This window comes from Eutrigla gurnardus (genome assembly GCF_963514095.1).
Source record: "Eutrigla gurnardus genome assembly, chromosome: 5".
NCBI lineage: Eukaryota > Metazoa > Chordata > Actinopteri > Perciformes > Triglidae > Eutrigla > Eutrigla gurnardus.
The window spans coordinates 12,450,337-12,463,605 of record NC_139919.1 but is presented as its reverse complement, the minus strand read 5'-3'; the positions used below and the strand labels follow the sequence as shown (position 1 = coordinate 12,463,605).

General features: G+C 42.4%; 1 protein-coding gene across 8 annotated transcripts in view; it reads right to left on the bottom strand.

The window, feature by feature from the left end:
* The window catches only part of LOC311013223 (LIM and calponin homology domains-containing protein 1-like), an 81,687-nt gene that overhangs the window by 4,280 nt on the left and 64,138 nt on the right, over positions 1 to 13,269 (bottom strand). For 3 of the 8 annotated variants that reach the window (XM_084009199.1, XM_084009205.1, XM_084009204.1), the window contains 15 exons: positions 12,555 to 12,590; positions 10,580 to 10,709; positions 10,151 to 10,308; positions 9,246 to 9,723; positions 7,077 to 7,385; positions 6,782 to 6,887; positions 6,511 to 6,608; positions 6,314 to 6,419; positions 5,553 to 5,627; positions 4,622 to 4,650; positions 3,693 to 3,806; positions 1,972 to 2,064; positions 967 to 1,131; positions 667 to 761; positions 203 to 364 (listed from right to left, as the gene is read on the bottom strand). In XM_084009199.1, coding sequence (XP_083865325.1) covers positions 203 to 364; positions 667 to 761; positions 967 to 1,131; positions 1,972 to 2,064; positions 3,693 to 3,806; positions 4,622 to 4,650; positions 5,553 to 5,627; positions 6,314 to 6,419; positions 6,511 to 6,608; positions 6,782 to 6,887; positions 7,077 to 7,385; positions 9,246 to 9,723; positions 10,151 to 10,308; positions 10,580 to 10,709; positions 12,555 to 12,590 — 2,154 coding nt within the window. The remainder of the gene's footprint in view (positions 1 to 202; positions 365 to 666; positions 762 to 966; positions 1,132 to 1,971; positions 2,065 to 3,692; positions 3,807 to 4,621; positions 4,651 to 5,552; positions 5,628 to 6,313; positions 6,420 to 6,510; positions 6,609 to 6,781; positions 6,888 to 7,076; positions 7,386 to 9,245; positions 9,724 to 10,150; positions 10,309 to 10,579; positions 10,710 to 12,554; positions 12,591 to 13,269) is intronic. The other 5 variants (XM_084009200.1, XM_084009206.1, XM_084009201.1 and 2 more) reach the window with 4 other exon arrangements.

Genomic DNA, 13,269 nt, shown 5'->3' with positions numbered 1-13,269 from the left:
TGATATTTGTTACTAATTCTAATACATGTTTAATACAATGCTGTTGTCACAGGCCTTTGTTTCTGTATGTAGTATGGAGGGAAAATACAGGTACACGATGCCACCTGCTGGTCAAACAGTTGAACTGAAGGCATTAGAAAAAAGACCCACTCTTACCAGAACCCTGCTGGTCACAAATATGTAGTTATCTACTCTCACACACCTTCTGTCTCCTGCAGGCCGACTGGGCTTGTTGCTGTCCGCTGAAGGCTCTTCTGGTTTCTTCACTGGAGTCGAGCATTTGGTCGGCATCGCAGGAAGTTTTTGGCCATTCTGCAGACTGTGGCCAAGTGTCTCTGCATGGCTGCTGCTCTGACTTACCGAGCTGAGGATCAGAAACGAGCCACGCTGATCATCATATCTGTGCATGTCATTATATTTAACTTCATTTCTGACTGATCCCACTTATCACATGAATCAAATTTGACATTTGATGCATCTGCAGGTTAACATTAAACTAAAACATGACAACAATCTTTTTCTAAGTTGCCTACTCGGTTCCTACAGATTTGGAAATAACCTTTTTAAACTAAGACCACATATGACCTCATCTTAAGCCACGGTTGCTCAGAATGGGAGCTTAAATGTGTAATATTCTAAATGGACCACTTAAGAAAGTTCGCTAACCTTCTGCCGGTTTTCATGCTGTCGTCAGCGGTGCTGATGTCACTGGTCCTGTCATTTTCTCTCCGTTTCCATTCGACACTCTCTGTGCTCCCCCTCTGTGCCGTCCAATCACAAACAGGGAACAGTTAGCTGGACAACCAATCGAAAAAAGGACACTGTGCCTAATTCTATCCCATTGTCACTCAGAGTCCATAACTGAATTGATACAATTTGTGCATTTGTTGTGGAAAAACAAGAAGCGAGACACTACACATGTGTTTAACTAACTAACTATCTATAATCAGTCAATCAGCTATTCACCGACTGCTTCTCCAGCAGCTCCTGCTTGCGTTCCCAGTCGGCCAGCGAACGCACAATGGTGTCCTGGGGCTCCGAGGTGAAGGAGACCTCGCCTCGGCTGGGGGAGGGCAGGGCTGAGGAGCGGGGAGTCAGAGGTGCCACAGTTTCCTCCAGTATCCTACGCTCCTGTTGTGATGGGAGAGCTAGGTGAGTTTTAAGATAACTTAAGAACCATCATGGGTTAAGATTAGCACAAATAAAAACACTCATATCCAGGGCTTCGCCCCCAGGAGAAGCACACAAAACCTTAGCGCTTGCAACTTTTTGCAGTATTAGAACAACAACCAGTGAAGAAGTCAAGCTAGTCACAAGTTAAAAGCAACAGACATGTTCTGCATGCTTAGAACAGGCCCTGATTATGTAAATGTGTCTTAAAGTGAGACCATATCTAATTCCTCTCTCCGTTAGATAAGCTCTAAATAAAGAATGTGATTTAATTACACCAGTTACTGTCCTGTAGATTGGTTCAATCAGAGTGTGATTTTGTAATTTTCCTGTCATAAAGTATACAGTAGAATAAACCTAGACTGATTTTAAAGGTCACAGTGAAATCTGACAACCTGAACTTGTATTTTATATATATTTATTCTGTATTTATTCCAGCAAAATGAGGATACAGTGTCTGTAAAAATAAATAAATTAAAAAGCAAAGACAAATAGGCTTTACAGAAATGCTTCTTTCTAAAGTAAATTATTTCCACAGACTATGATGCTATAATACTAAAACTATATATATATATATTTCATACAATCTGAAAAAAAAATATATATCATGGGAACAATTTAGGGTAGCTCCAGCCGCCCTAAAATAGGCCTAACGTCACTGCACATATCATACATGTAACTGCTGCTCTCATCCAGAACACGGTGTCCAAAATGATCCTGATCTCAGATATTCTGAGTGAGTTGAACCAAAAACACCATCGCAGGTGTAACACGTGCCCTAAAGTGTAAACATGCACGCACCTCCTCATGGTACTTCCGCTCCTCCTCTGCCACCTCCCTCTGTGCTTTCTCCCACTCCTCCTTCAGCTTCTCCTGCTCACGCCGGTACTTCTCCTATCACCATGGAAACAGACACATGACATACAGCATAGAGCCTCACCAAAGACTAAACTGTCTGCAGGTGCTATTTTGGCAGGAAAACAGAGATGATGCACAGACATAACTGGCATCAAGAGGTTTTCCAAAAGGCTTCAGTCTGAATCATACATCTCCCTCCTTGTGCGTCATGCTTCATTTAATCCAAGAAGGAAGTGACTCATGTTCATCCTGCTGTAATACTTGGTGAGACTAATGTCCTGTGTGATTCTCTCAGTATGAACTTTAAATATAAGCCTGGACATAAAGACATAAATTAATGCTTGTTCTCTGTTGGTGGTTAAACACTTAGATCTGATATTTGCATGTTAGAGATAAAAAAGCAAACAAAAGCAGGCACTGCAGACAAAAGGCAATAGTAGAACATGCAGAGGTTCCTACACAGTTTTCATTTCAAAAGCCGCCTTACATTTTTCATAATTTAATTGAAGCTTTTCCTTCGTGTACTGTATGCTGATATGAAAGCAGCTGGGCAACTTGGCCAACGGCTCTTCGGATTATTCCATATGAGCACAGGCCAGTCATGAGACTAGTTGTTTAATCTTTTCAGACGTGTGTAGGAGCCACAAAAAGAAAGCCAAATTCATACATCCAAGACTGAGAGAGAAAGCAACTTAGGCAAGAAAGATGATAGATCAAGGCACAGAGACAACGCCGAAACAACCAGGGAGTAACAAGCACATTGATGCACCAGACATTCATCCATTTCAGTGCATCTCATCTCAAACAGTCAACCAGAAAGATGAGAAATCTGTACTTATCACTGTTGTTTTCCAGATGTTCTTATCAATATTACACTGCAGATGAGTACGTTTTGTCATGGATACCAATGCATCCTTTACATTTGTAAATATATGAGGGCCTGAGATGCACCTCTGACTGGTGGAGGAGTGAGAGGGTGATTTGGGCAGCAGCAACAGCAGCAACCTTGGACAGAGTCCTCGTCTGTGCATGTGCGTGAGATGGAGACAGTGAGCAGATAAAACCACACAGGAGGTTCTTCCACTGCACAAAATCGCCCTCCAGTGGTCAAAGTGTGCATTGGAGCGGTTCGGGTGTGCCTTTGGGGGGAGGATGTGCTCAATATAAAAGAAACATGGAGGCAAGCTTTGCAAGGAGCAATGAAATGTGGTTAATCCAACTCATTCTGAGCTGAGCACAGACTGTCACACAGCAGCTTACTGTGCCGCTGCATGATTCACAGAATGGTAGACAGTCCAGTTTCTCAGCTTGTGGGTTTAACGGTTTGGATTACTTAGATGTTTACTCAAGCTTTCACCTCTAATAAGCAAACCTATCCCAGTTATTCATCTAATCAGTACTTACTGCTGAGACATAATGCCTGGCTTTTGCATTGTCCAATATTTGTCATCCCAAATTATAATCTTATACCTACATTGTGTAAATGGGCTAACAAAGCTATGCTGATTGCTAAACGTCGTCACTGAACTACCCTTAAAAACAATGTCTGTAGTGAGAGTGTGAGGCCTCATAATTAATTAGCTTCACACCTCAACCAATGATATTTCCCCTGAAGACTTGCAGACTCATGCGCCATGCTTTACTATTCGAGGTATACTGTGTACCTGCAGCATGCGCTCCTGCTCTTGCTGCCACCTTTCCTGACGCTTTCGCTCCTCATCCGGGTCCCAAGACCAGCGGTCGCCCCGCTTGGCCTGGGGCAACACCGGGATTGACACCTGATAGATTCCAACACCCACACATACACCAACAGCATGCACAAACACACACGGATATTCATGCACACATTCACACCCAACCACAAACACCACCACCACTCACACAAACACACACCATCTCAGCCCACCGTGAAGCCGGAGAGAGACCAATAGATTGATGTGGCCCCAACACGCACACACATTCAAAACACACACACACACACACACGAATCAACACCAATGTGCACACACATCCACCACGGGAAAAGAAGAAGAGAAGGGAGGAGACAGATATAGTTGGTCTACCACAACAGCACTAGTCCATTGCTAGCCAAAGGCATCCTACTAAGGAGAGAGAAGACAGAGAAAGAGAGAGTTGAGCACAAATGAAAAGGAAAGCAGTCTCGGCCATTTTCTACAGCATCTTCATCTGGCATGCTACATGAACAGCTCTGTGTGTCCTACGCTATGTGGTAGAGCCTGGCAGATTGACACAGTGAGTTCACAAACCTGCACTAACGACTCTGCCTCATCTCAGAAAATGATGAAAGGTTTAGACGCAGGCAGTCTTTTCATACATCTATTGGTTTATGTAGATGAAAGTCTTTTTAAGGTACCTGGGGATTTTTCCTTGGCCTTACCTTCAGACTAATGCAATGTTGTATGATGTAATGACGTTTTCAGCATTTTCATTTGCTTTCATCTCAGTGTATATGCAGTATGTTACGCTACACTACTATTACCCAGGAGATAAGCCAGATGGGAAGCAGTAAAAGGGGTTTTCAGAGTCCAAACACAAAATATTATGTGATGTATAGATGATGCTTTTTACTCACGTTTCCACGCTGATCCTTCTCCATCTCTTCTGAAAAGGAAACGTGACAGGGAAATACAATTAAAACATTTTGGATAGAGGCCAGCAAACTAAATTCCTTTTGATGGGACATTTTAGGAAAATGACAACACACCAAGTGTTAGTTTGACAACTTAAGGAAAAGATGCTGATGAAAACAACAACTAAGAGAGAGACCGGTCCACCAAGATCAACATACTACATCTTGCTGGAAGTAGTATTGGCCGATTAGATCACAAACATGGGGTCTATTTGAAGCCATTACATCATGCGTATGACTGTTCGTCGCTCGTCTCTCTCACTCTCGCTCTCTCTTTAGACACAACCGAGAAATATAAATATATATATATAAACACAATTATAAAAAGCGATCCTAGCAGATTACAAGCCCGCCTCAGCCACTGTGTCTCTCTCAGAGTGAACTTAAGAGCAGGCGAGAAAGCAGGCAAATGAGAAGTGAAAATGTTTAAAATCAGAATTGATGAGTCATCTGATCAGCTCTTCTACCTTCATAGAGACCACCGATCAAACTATTTTGAAGGAATGTTGGCCAATCAGAGCACCCTTAGAGGGAGACCTAATGTTGTAGTTTTGGTAGAAAAGATAGTAATGTAAAGCATCGCATCGCTCAAAACGATGACACCAATATGGCTCAATATAAGAACACTCTTTAACAATGACAACACACTGATGAGTTGGACCTGGAGCATTTGTACACCACTGTACTTCTAAACACATTTACAACAGAGAGGAAGCACATCACTGATCATCCACAACACTCTAGAAATGAGTATTAAACAACAGATGGGACTGAAGGGCTGCTGTGTGGTCCTTGAAGAGACAGCAGGGAAACCCTGTACGTTCAGCATCCGGGGACAGAAGCATGAGCTCCACCGATGAATGAAGGGGTTTACCTGGTGGAACGAAGAACTCCCAACGTAACTTAGGGTTGCTGGTTGCCAGTGGAGACCTGACACTGTTTGCAAGCTCTATAGCGAAATAAAAAAGTATGTAGGTGGAAGGAAAGGAGAGAAGGGAGGAAGGGGAGTGATATGGGATAGACAGATGTCAAAACCCGGAGTTGGCATGGATATCAGACAATTGGAAAAGTCAAATTGGGGAATTACTGTTCTTCTCCTGTAATACAGTAGATGAATTGTAAATGGAAAAACAATCCTTCTTTAAAGAGGTTGTGATTCAGATTTATCAAAAAGTCAAGTATTTTCTAACCCACTACAATTCCAGGCGAAACTTGATGGCCAACAAGAATAAAGAAAGGACACAACATAATGCAATGCTCTTAGTACACTATGTGGAAAGGTAATAGAAAACCATTTTTATACACGTTTTTGTTGGATCTCAGATCTAATTATCTACATTGAGAAAAGTAAATAGGGAACTTTAGAGTTAGTTCAAATTAAAGATATTTATCGGTTGAACAGATTAAAAAAAGTTGAAGCAGAAGTTAATGCAGGTTGATATTGGTCACAAATTATTGAACACCCCTTTACCTGCGATTCAAACATTTTGCAATACAACAAAACAGAAAAGTCAGGCTGAAAGGCAAAGGAGGAAAAAGCAAGCAAGGAGGACGTGCTAATCCATCTCAGAAACCAAGGTTATGCATGGAGAAGAAGCTGCTGGCTTTGTGTTTGGATGTAAAGAGTTCACTAACCTGCTGTTGTTTCTCTTGGTGGGTGATATTCAAATGATCCTGGTGTAGCTAAGCTTGGTACATTCTCTCTTCTCTTTGACGACTCCTGGGAACTGGGAACACTTGCCTGCGGGGAGGTTCAAAGATTATCCGTTGGATGGCTGGGTGATTCTTTCTTTATAGTTTAAATTTAATATCGGTTTGGTTAGCCGCCTCACTTGTAAAGTCACTGGCTGACTTTGCTGTGTGCTGATTCCTGATTGGACAATGTGGGAGACGTTCTGACCAGATGGTTTAGGTTTTTCTCGTTTGGCTTCTGAAAATACAAACAACACAATTAAAAACATAAAAAAAGACACTTTTATTTTACATATTTTCCTCTAAGTTCTTTCGAAAAGTTAAATTGTAATATTCCAACTGTCATAACCTCTCATGATGCAAGCCTATGTGCAACCACAAGGGGTCAGTATAGCAACATGCTGAGCAGACCTGCAAGAGGTGTTTGTTGAGCTGCAGCATTTGATTTCTTCTCCTCTGGGGAGGTGACTAACTGGCTTCCAGTCTTCCCAAAGCTTTCTTCTGGCTTCTGCAGCTCCTGATGGTCACAGATGGTTTCAAAGTTGAATAATAAGCTAAACAAGCTTGACATAAAAAGGCCTATAGAGTGCATGAGGTATAAATATTAAAACAATACATAATTTTTAGCACACTAATCATTTGTTTTTTAAAATATATTTTGTTTTCTCATAATATAGTAATGAACTAAAAAGAGCCTAATCCTGACCGATGGGAGTGAGGTGGGCCGGCTGGGTGGTGTCGAATGCTGAGTGACTTCTTCTCGGACGTCCTTAGAAGCCGGTTCTGTTCCACTTTGTGCCTCCTTGGCCTTTATTGACCCGGGGCGTTCTCCTCCGGGTGAGGCGACTGGACTGCATGTTGGTGAGGCTGCAGACGTGCAAGCATCACCAGTGCCGTGGCTGGTTTTGGAAGGGGACGCCTGGAAACGAGGAGGAGATTCCCTTCCTTGACTCTCAGGCGTGGTGGGAACGTCATCACTTCCTGTGTCGCCATTGACTCTAAGCAAACCATCCATCTAAATAGGAAGACAACAGGTTTAATATTGGTTCTTTACATGAACTGCAGAGTTCATGAGATGTTTTAAAATCATTAAAAGTAGCCTAATGTATAGACAGTACATTTATTAATGATTCAGGCTATGCAGATGTTGTAATTAATCAGGACAAACATATCAAAGGTGAACAGATACAATATGAACAGTTGAAGATTTGGCTGACTGGTTAAATATTCTCTTTAAATGGATATACACTACGGTTTAATTCCAAGGGATGTAGATTATTAATTTAGTTAAAATCAAATGCTTGAGTAAATTTGCTTCTGTATGAGATCTGTTATGTCTATTATTAGTTTAAGTTGAAATATGACTTGGGTATGAAACATCTGCAGGATCATTGCCTAAATTTCCGCTCCAATCAGGCGGTTCTAGCTCAAATATTTTCAACGGTAAACAAATGAATCCATGACAAACAAAGAAATTGAAATAAGCCCCATGCCTACAAACCCAGTGCCCTCATTTGTGATCATTACCAGCCTCTCATCTCTGTTCGTTATTAGCTATTCAACTAACTCACAACAGACAAAGAGGCACTGATGTGTGTGTGAGGAGCTCGCAGTGAGCGGTAACTTAAAGGAGTCATCACCTGGTTTTATACGTATCCAGCCCCCCTTGGATCGCTTTGGATCAATTCGTAAAACTTATTAGAAAAAAAAAAAAAAAATTTAATCAAACATTGAGCTTGTTCTGACCCTTTTTCGTACCGCGATTTTATCACGCGAGATTACGCGCGAGGTTTTGACTGGTCCGGATGTGCATTGTATAATATGTAATGAGGCGCGCGTTGATTCGCCGCAGGAAGGACAGAGCCGGGGGGGCTTGCCTGCATGCAGACTCCAAAACATAATGGCGGCGCTTCGGCGATTTCAGGTAGCGGACGGGGCGGGGTTGGGTGGTGAAAGAGGGGTGGGCTTATGCAAGTAGCCGCCACGGTGACGTCACCGAAGGCGCAGAATCAAAATCTCGTGCTTTAGGAATGCACACCCTTGTGTGCTATTCCTGTTCGGAAAAAGAGCAGAAGCGAAAAAACGGCGCCACTTTCAAACTCCAGCCTTTCAGGCAAGTTTCAACTGAGGTCAAACACAGATATGCATGTTTTAACAAGAGAAATTGCGATTTCCAGGTGATGACTCCTTTAAGACACAGTGGTGGAGTTGGGTGAATGCAGGCCCTCAGTCTGTCCCCCTCTTCCTCCACCTTCTCATCCTTCTCCGAGCAGCCTGTGTGGGCCCTCTTTGTCCTCAGGGAGCCCACTTCACATTGAGAGGGCCCTACTTGTCAACTTCTTAAGTCAATAGCGAACAGAGGGCTCCATTCAAAGCTGGGCCCTGCTCAGACTCCTGACAAGACATTCCAGAAAAGCGCTGTGCTCCATTTGGTCTGGTAATAATCTGCCCCTCCTTCCCCAACTCACCGAAACACAAGATCTCATTTTGAATATTCCCATTTGAATTTTTTTCCAGAAGAAAAGGAAATGGATCCTTTTGAGAGCACTTTGAGCTAAATTGAAACATTACATGCTTCTTCTGGGAGGGAAGTCTTGTGTTTTCCTAGAAACCAGCCGGCTCATCACCATGGTGGTTCTGTGGCATCCTAATGGAAGTGCCAAGAGAGCTGGAGGGGAATTTACCCAGCAGCCTGTGAGAAGGGCAGCAATACTGGGCAGTAACATTTACCAAATCTCAATCATGTCACGTATGTAGGGAATATTACATCAGGAGCAAGGAATATAAATAGAGATAACACCGTGTGGAGATTTTCCAGTGAAACACCCACATTTTTTTATTTTTAGGAGGTTGAGATATTCAGAGTCAGTCTCACCTTGCTATTCCGTGGTTCACCTGCAGTGGGTCGGGGCTGGAAGTAAGGCTTGGGTGTCAGTAAAGGCACCGGTTTGGGTGAAAGGGTTCGCGAGGATGGTGGCTCAGTCGAGCGTGAGCGAATCTGAGGCCGCTGGTGTGAGGAGTCTTTGGGAAACTCCTCGATTCGTGCCTCCAGAGTCGACGTGAACTTGGGAGCTGGGGCCGACTGCTGGCGCAGATACCTCATGGGTCCGTTGGGGTCCATGTCGAAGGGGTCTGGGGTTGTAGGGGAGAGGGACAGGGAGAGAGGGAAGGGTGAACTGGGAAAGGAGGGGTCAGCAGATATGCTGCGGTCCAGGAGCTTTGGCAGCTGTAGGCGTTCCAGGACTGCATCACTGATGGAGAAACGCTGGGCATAACGTTGCAGGATGACCGATGCCTCCTCTGGGTTTCTGGCTCTCCGGTACGCATCCCGCAGCTCATCCTCACGACGCTCCCTGACGAAGAGGAAAGGACGTACAGAGGAGATAAAAAGCACAACAGGTGTGTAAAATGTGAAGCAACTGATATGACCCCTTTGGTTTACACTAAATAAACTTTGATACTGATATATTAGCAGTTTATATGGCAGCTCATTTACCTTGTACACACTACATATTATATTTGATAACAAGATCTGACAAGATGAAAACTATGGCTGTACAAATCACAAATGTTTTCCTTGTACTACACAATCAACTGAGCTGGTCTGCTCCTCATCTATCAATCGTTTGCTCTGTAGGAGACCTTCTTAAATGAACCCAGAAGGAGTGTGCCCACTAACAGGAATTACAGATTAAATTCTCTCCTCTGAGAAAGACCCATTACACTCATATGGTTTAAATTCAAATGAAAAATTCAGTCTGTTTTGTCTGTTTCACGTACTTGTCCTCCACTATCTCTCTGTAGGTTTTGATGCTTCTCCTCCTGATGGAGGTAGGGGTGTCTCCTGTCATCAGGTTTTCCATCATCTTCCTCTCCTCCTCCTTCTTGATCAGGTCCTGGGAAATACTCCTCCTCCGATGTTTCCATCGGGCTAGGTCCTGACACACAAACAGATAAAAAGTGTTTCAGTTCCAAGTGAAACAAGGCAAGAGGGCTTGGCTCGGCAGCATTGGGAGAGCTGAAGATCTGCCTCTGTGCTTCAGCCTGCAGGCATTAAAATCTCTGACACAATAGAGACAAGAAATACAAACTGTGCAGATGAGACAAAGGTTATCTCAGTCCAGAAAAAAAGAAATCCTCAAATATAAACAAATATGCAGACATAAGAGAAACATGAATAGGAACATAAAGTAACACTAAGGCACTCACATCCTGCCAGTGATCGTCCTCTTCCTTCATCCTGTTGTACTGGTTGTGCATCAGTTCATGACGCACCTGACTGTGGGGCTGCAACATGGCCTCCTCCTCGTCACCACGCATGTCGATCATACTCACACTTCTGAGGGGAGAGAGGAGAAAGAGAACATGGATCATGAAAAAGGTGTGTAAACGAGCAGGACCTGGTTTCGTTAGTCTGCTAGTGATAGATTTACCTCATTGTATTGTAAGTATGTTGATGTCTATTGATTTCATACAGTTATGGAACACACAAACACTTTTACAAGCTCAGCAATGGATACAATGTAAATATTTCACCCAAAGTCTAGATTTATTTAAACAATCATCATGATTTCGTGGCAATCTGTCACCAGAAAAAGAGAATAACCTATAAGCCATGGCTCAGTGCAGATACACAAATAAGATCGGTCACATGGATGGAAAACTCTCCACCCTTAAAGGTAACCTCATGCATTCAAACATTTGTTTCAACAGGAAGTGCTTGAAGGTTGTTAAGATGCTGTTTAATGGAGCTTTGCGAACATTAGCTTCAGCTTCAGGTGCCTGTGGCTGTAAGTAACGTTCTGATGTGAGTGTATGAGATGCAACAACCAGTATGGTCTTCACACAGTCAAAGCCTTGTTACAGCGAGTTTACATTCATGATTAAAGCAGCGATGTTTAGATTACAGACAGGACGGCCATTTTGTTAGGAGCATGCAGCTCATCACAGGCTTAGAATGGGTAAAACATTATGTTCTCGCTTAAATGATATTCCTGCTCTTTAAAGTCAAGAATGGAATAATAAACAGATCGTCAACATACAAAGGGACCAAAACGAACTGCTCATCTAAACCAAAACTTTTCAACCCGATTCATGAAACGCTGGACTTTTTACATCAGCGAAGGAGATTACCATGATAGTGTTTGTCAGAGATGGGAAGGTGGGAGGATGGATGAAATGGTTTCATTATATTAAACATACAAACAAGAAGCATTAATATGATGTCTAAGCAGCACGGTACAGTAAGGTTTATTAAAACATATTTTTATGATATTTCAGATTATGTGTAAAGTCATTGTTTGACACTTTTAAAAGCACAGTCTACCTTGAAGTCATTGAGTGCATTATTTTTGCACTATTTATTTAATAAGTAGAAAAAATCTGCTTAATTAGGAAAGCAGGTTGGATTTCCATGGAAAGAAAACTTTTGCAAAGAGTAAATCACAGAATCATCTTTTAACAAATGTAGTGATACATCTAAGCCTGATCGAAATTGTTTGCTCTCCAGTGTTTATGATTTATAAAAAGGTGAAAAATAGGATAATAAAAGTTCATTATTTTCTTCCATGTGTGAAAGAGGTGAAAAAAAGCCAGGTGAATTTCTTTTTTGGTCAAGGCCAATGTTCTAAGAGTTTGTTGTAATACTCATTTCAGCCACAATGTCTGATGTGCAATCAGTGTTCTAAAGAGAGCAAAAAACATTTAATTTCTTTCTTCCAGGTGTGAGTTTTAATTTCTCCATGCACTTTAAACACAAGGTATGAAATTCTCTCGACATCCCAGAAGCAATCAATAAATCAAATGCTGTGAAACCCCATTGTGGCTGTCAGGACGGCATTAAGCCTGTCCAGGTCTATCTGCCTGCCTACCTGAACACACTCTACCTGTCCCTCTTCCACAAGCTATAGCTTGACTGCTGTGAGTAACAATAGCCTTGGTCGTTGCTTACGTTTATCAAAAACTGGCACAACACATTTGATCATGTGACCTTCGTTCAAACAAATACAACACCATCAATAAACAAAGTTTTTGAAATTAATTCAACCTTTAGCAGATTTTCCTGCTTGCATATAGACCTATTTCAATTCAAACACTCAAAGAAGGGTTGAACGCCTTATTGAGCAAGCTTTGCAGTGCAGAGCAGTGATGGGCCAGACAGCTGAGCAGTAAATAGACAACTTACTGTGGGTCATCTGACACACTATGTGCACGGCTGAATCTACAGGAGGCAGAGAGCATGGAGAGAGATCACAATCACACATGAAAACAAGTACAGCAGTACAACAGAGGAACACGTCATTCACTCGTGTGAATATCAAAACACAGTTGTGATCACAGCTGACGATGAGTTAACACAGAATGGTTCATTCATAATGTTTGAAACACGTGGACCCACTGCTTTTGTGTCTATGCAGAGATGTATTCGTTTCTGGGTTTACTGATCCTCAAACCAAGCACAAGGGGGCACTCTTATCCATAACACAGCCAGAGCAGAAGACACATTTACTGCATCACTGCAAAACAAAACTGCTAGCATATGACAGATGCATATGGCAATGATCTAAGAATGCAGCTGACACCATTAAAAAAAAAGCACATGCATGTTTTATTAGACTGCACAAGAGCAACATCAAGGATGTAGCTTTCTTTCTGTCTGTGACCACCACATGTAGGTCTGGCCTCAACCTCAACCTGCGTCTTCACAGTTTTTTGTTTTATGGAGCTGCCTCTGTGATGTTGGAGGGGAAAGTGTCGCCTGTGGTTTGTCGCCACAAGAGAACAAGGAGATGGAATTAAGAGAAGCCTTGCTAAATCAGGACCAGATACATTGTTTTCTAAGATGGCTATCTGCCACATGGTTTGTTGTAGTAAAATAACTACTTGCCATATGTTGTTTG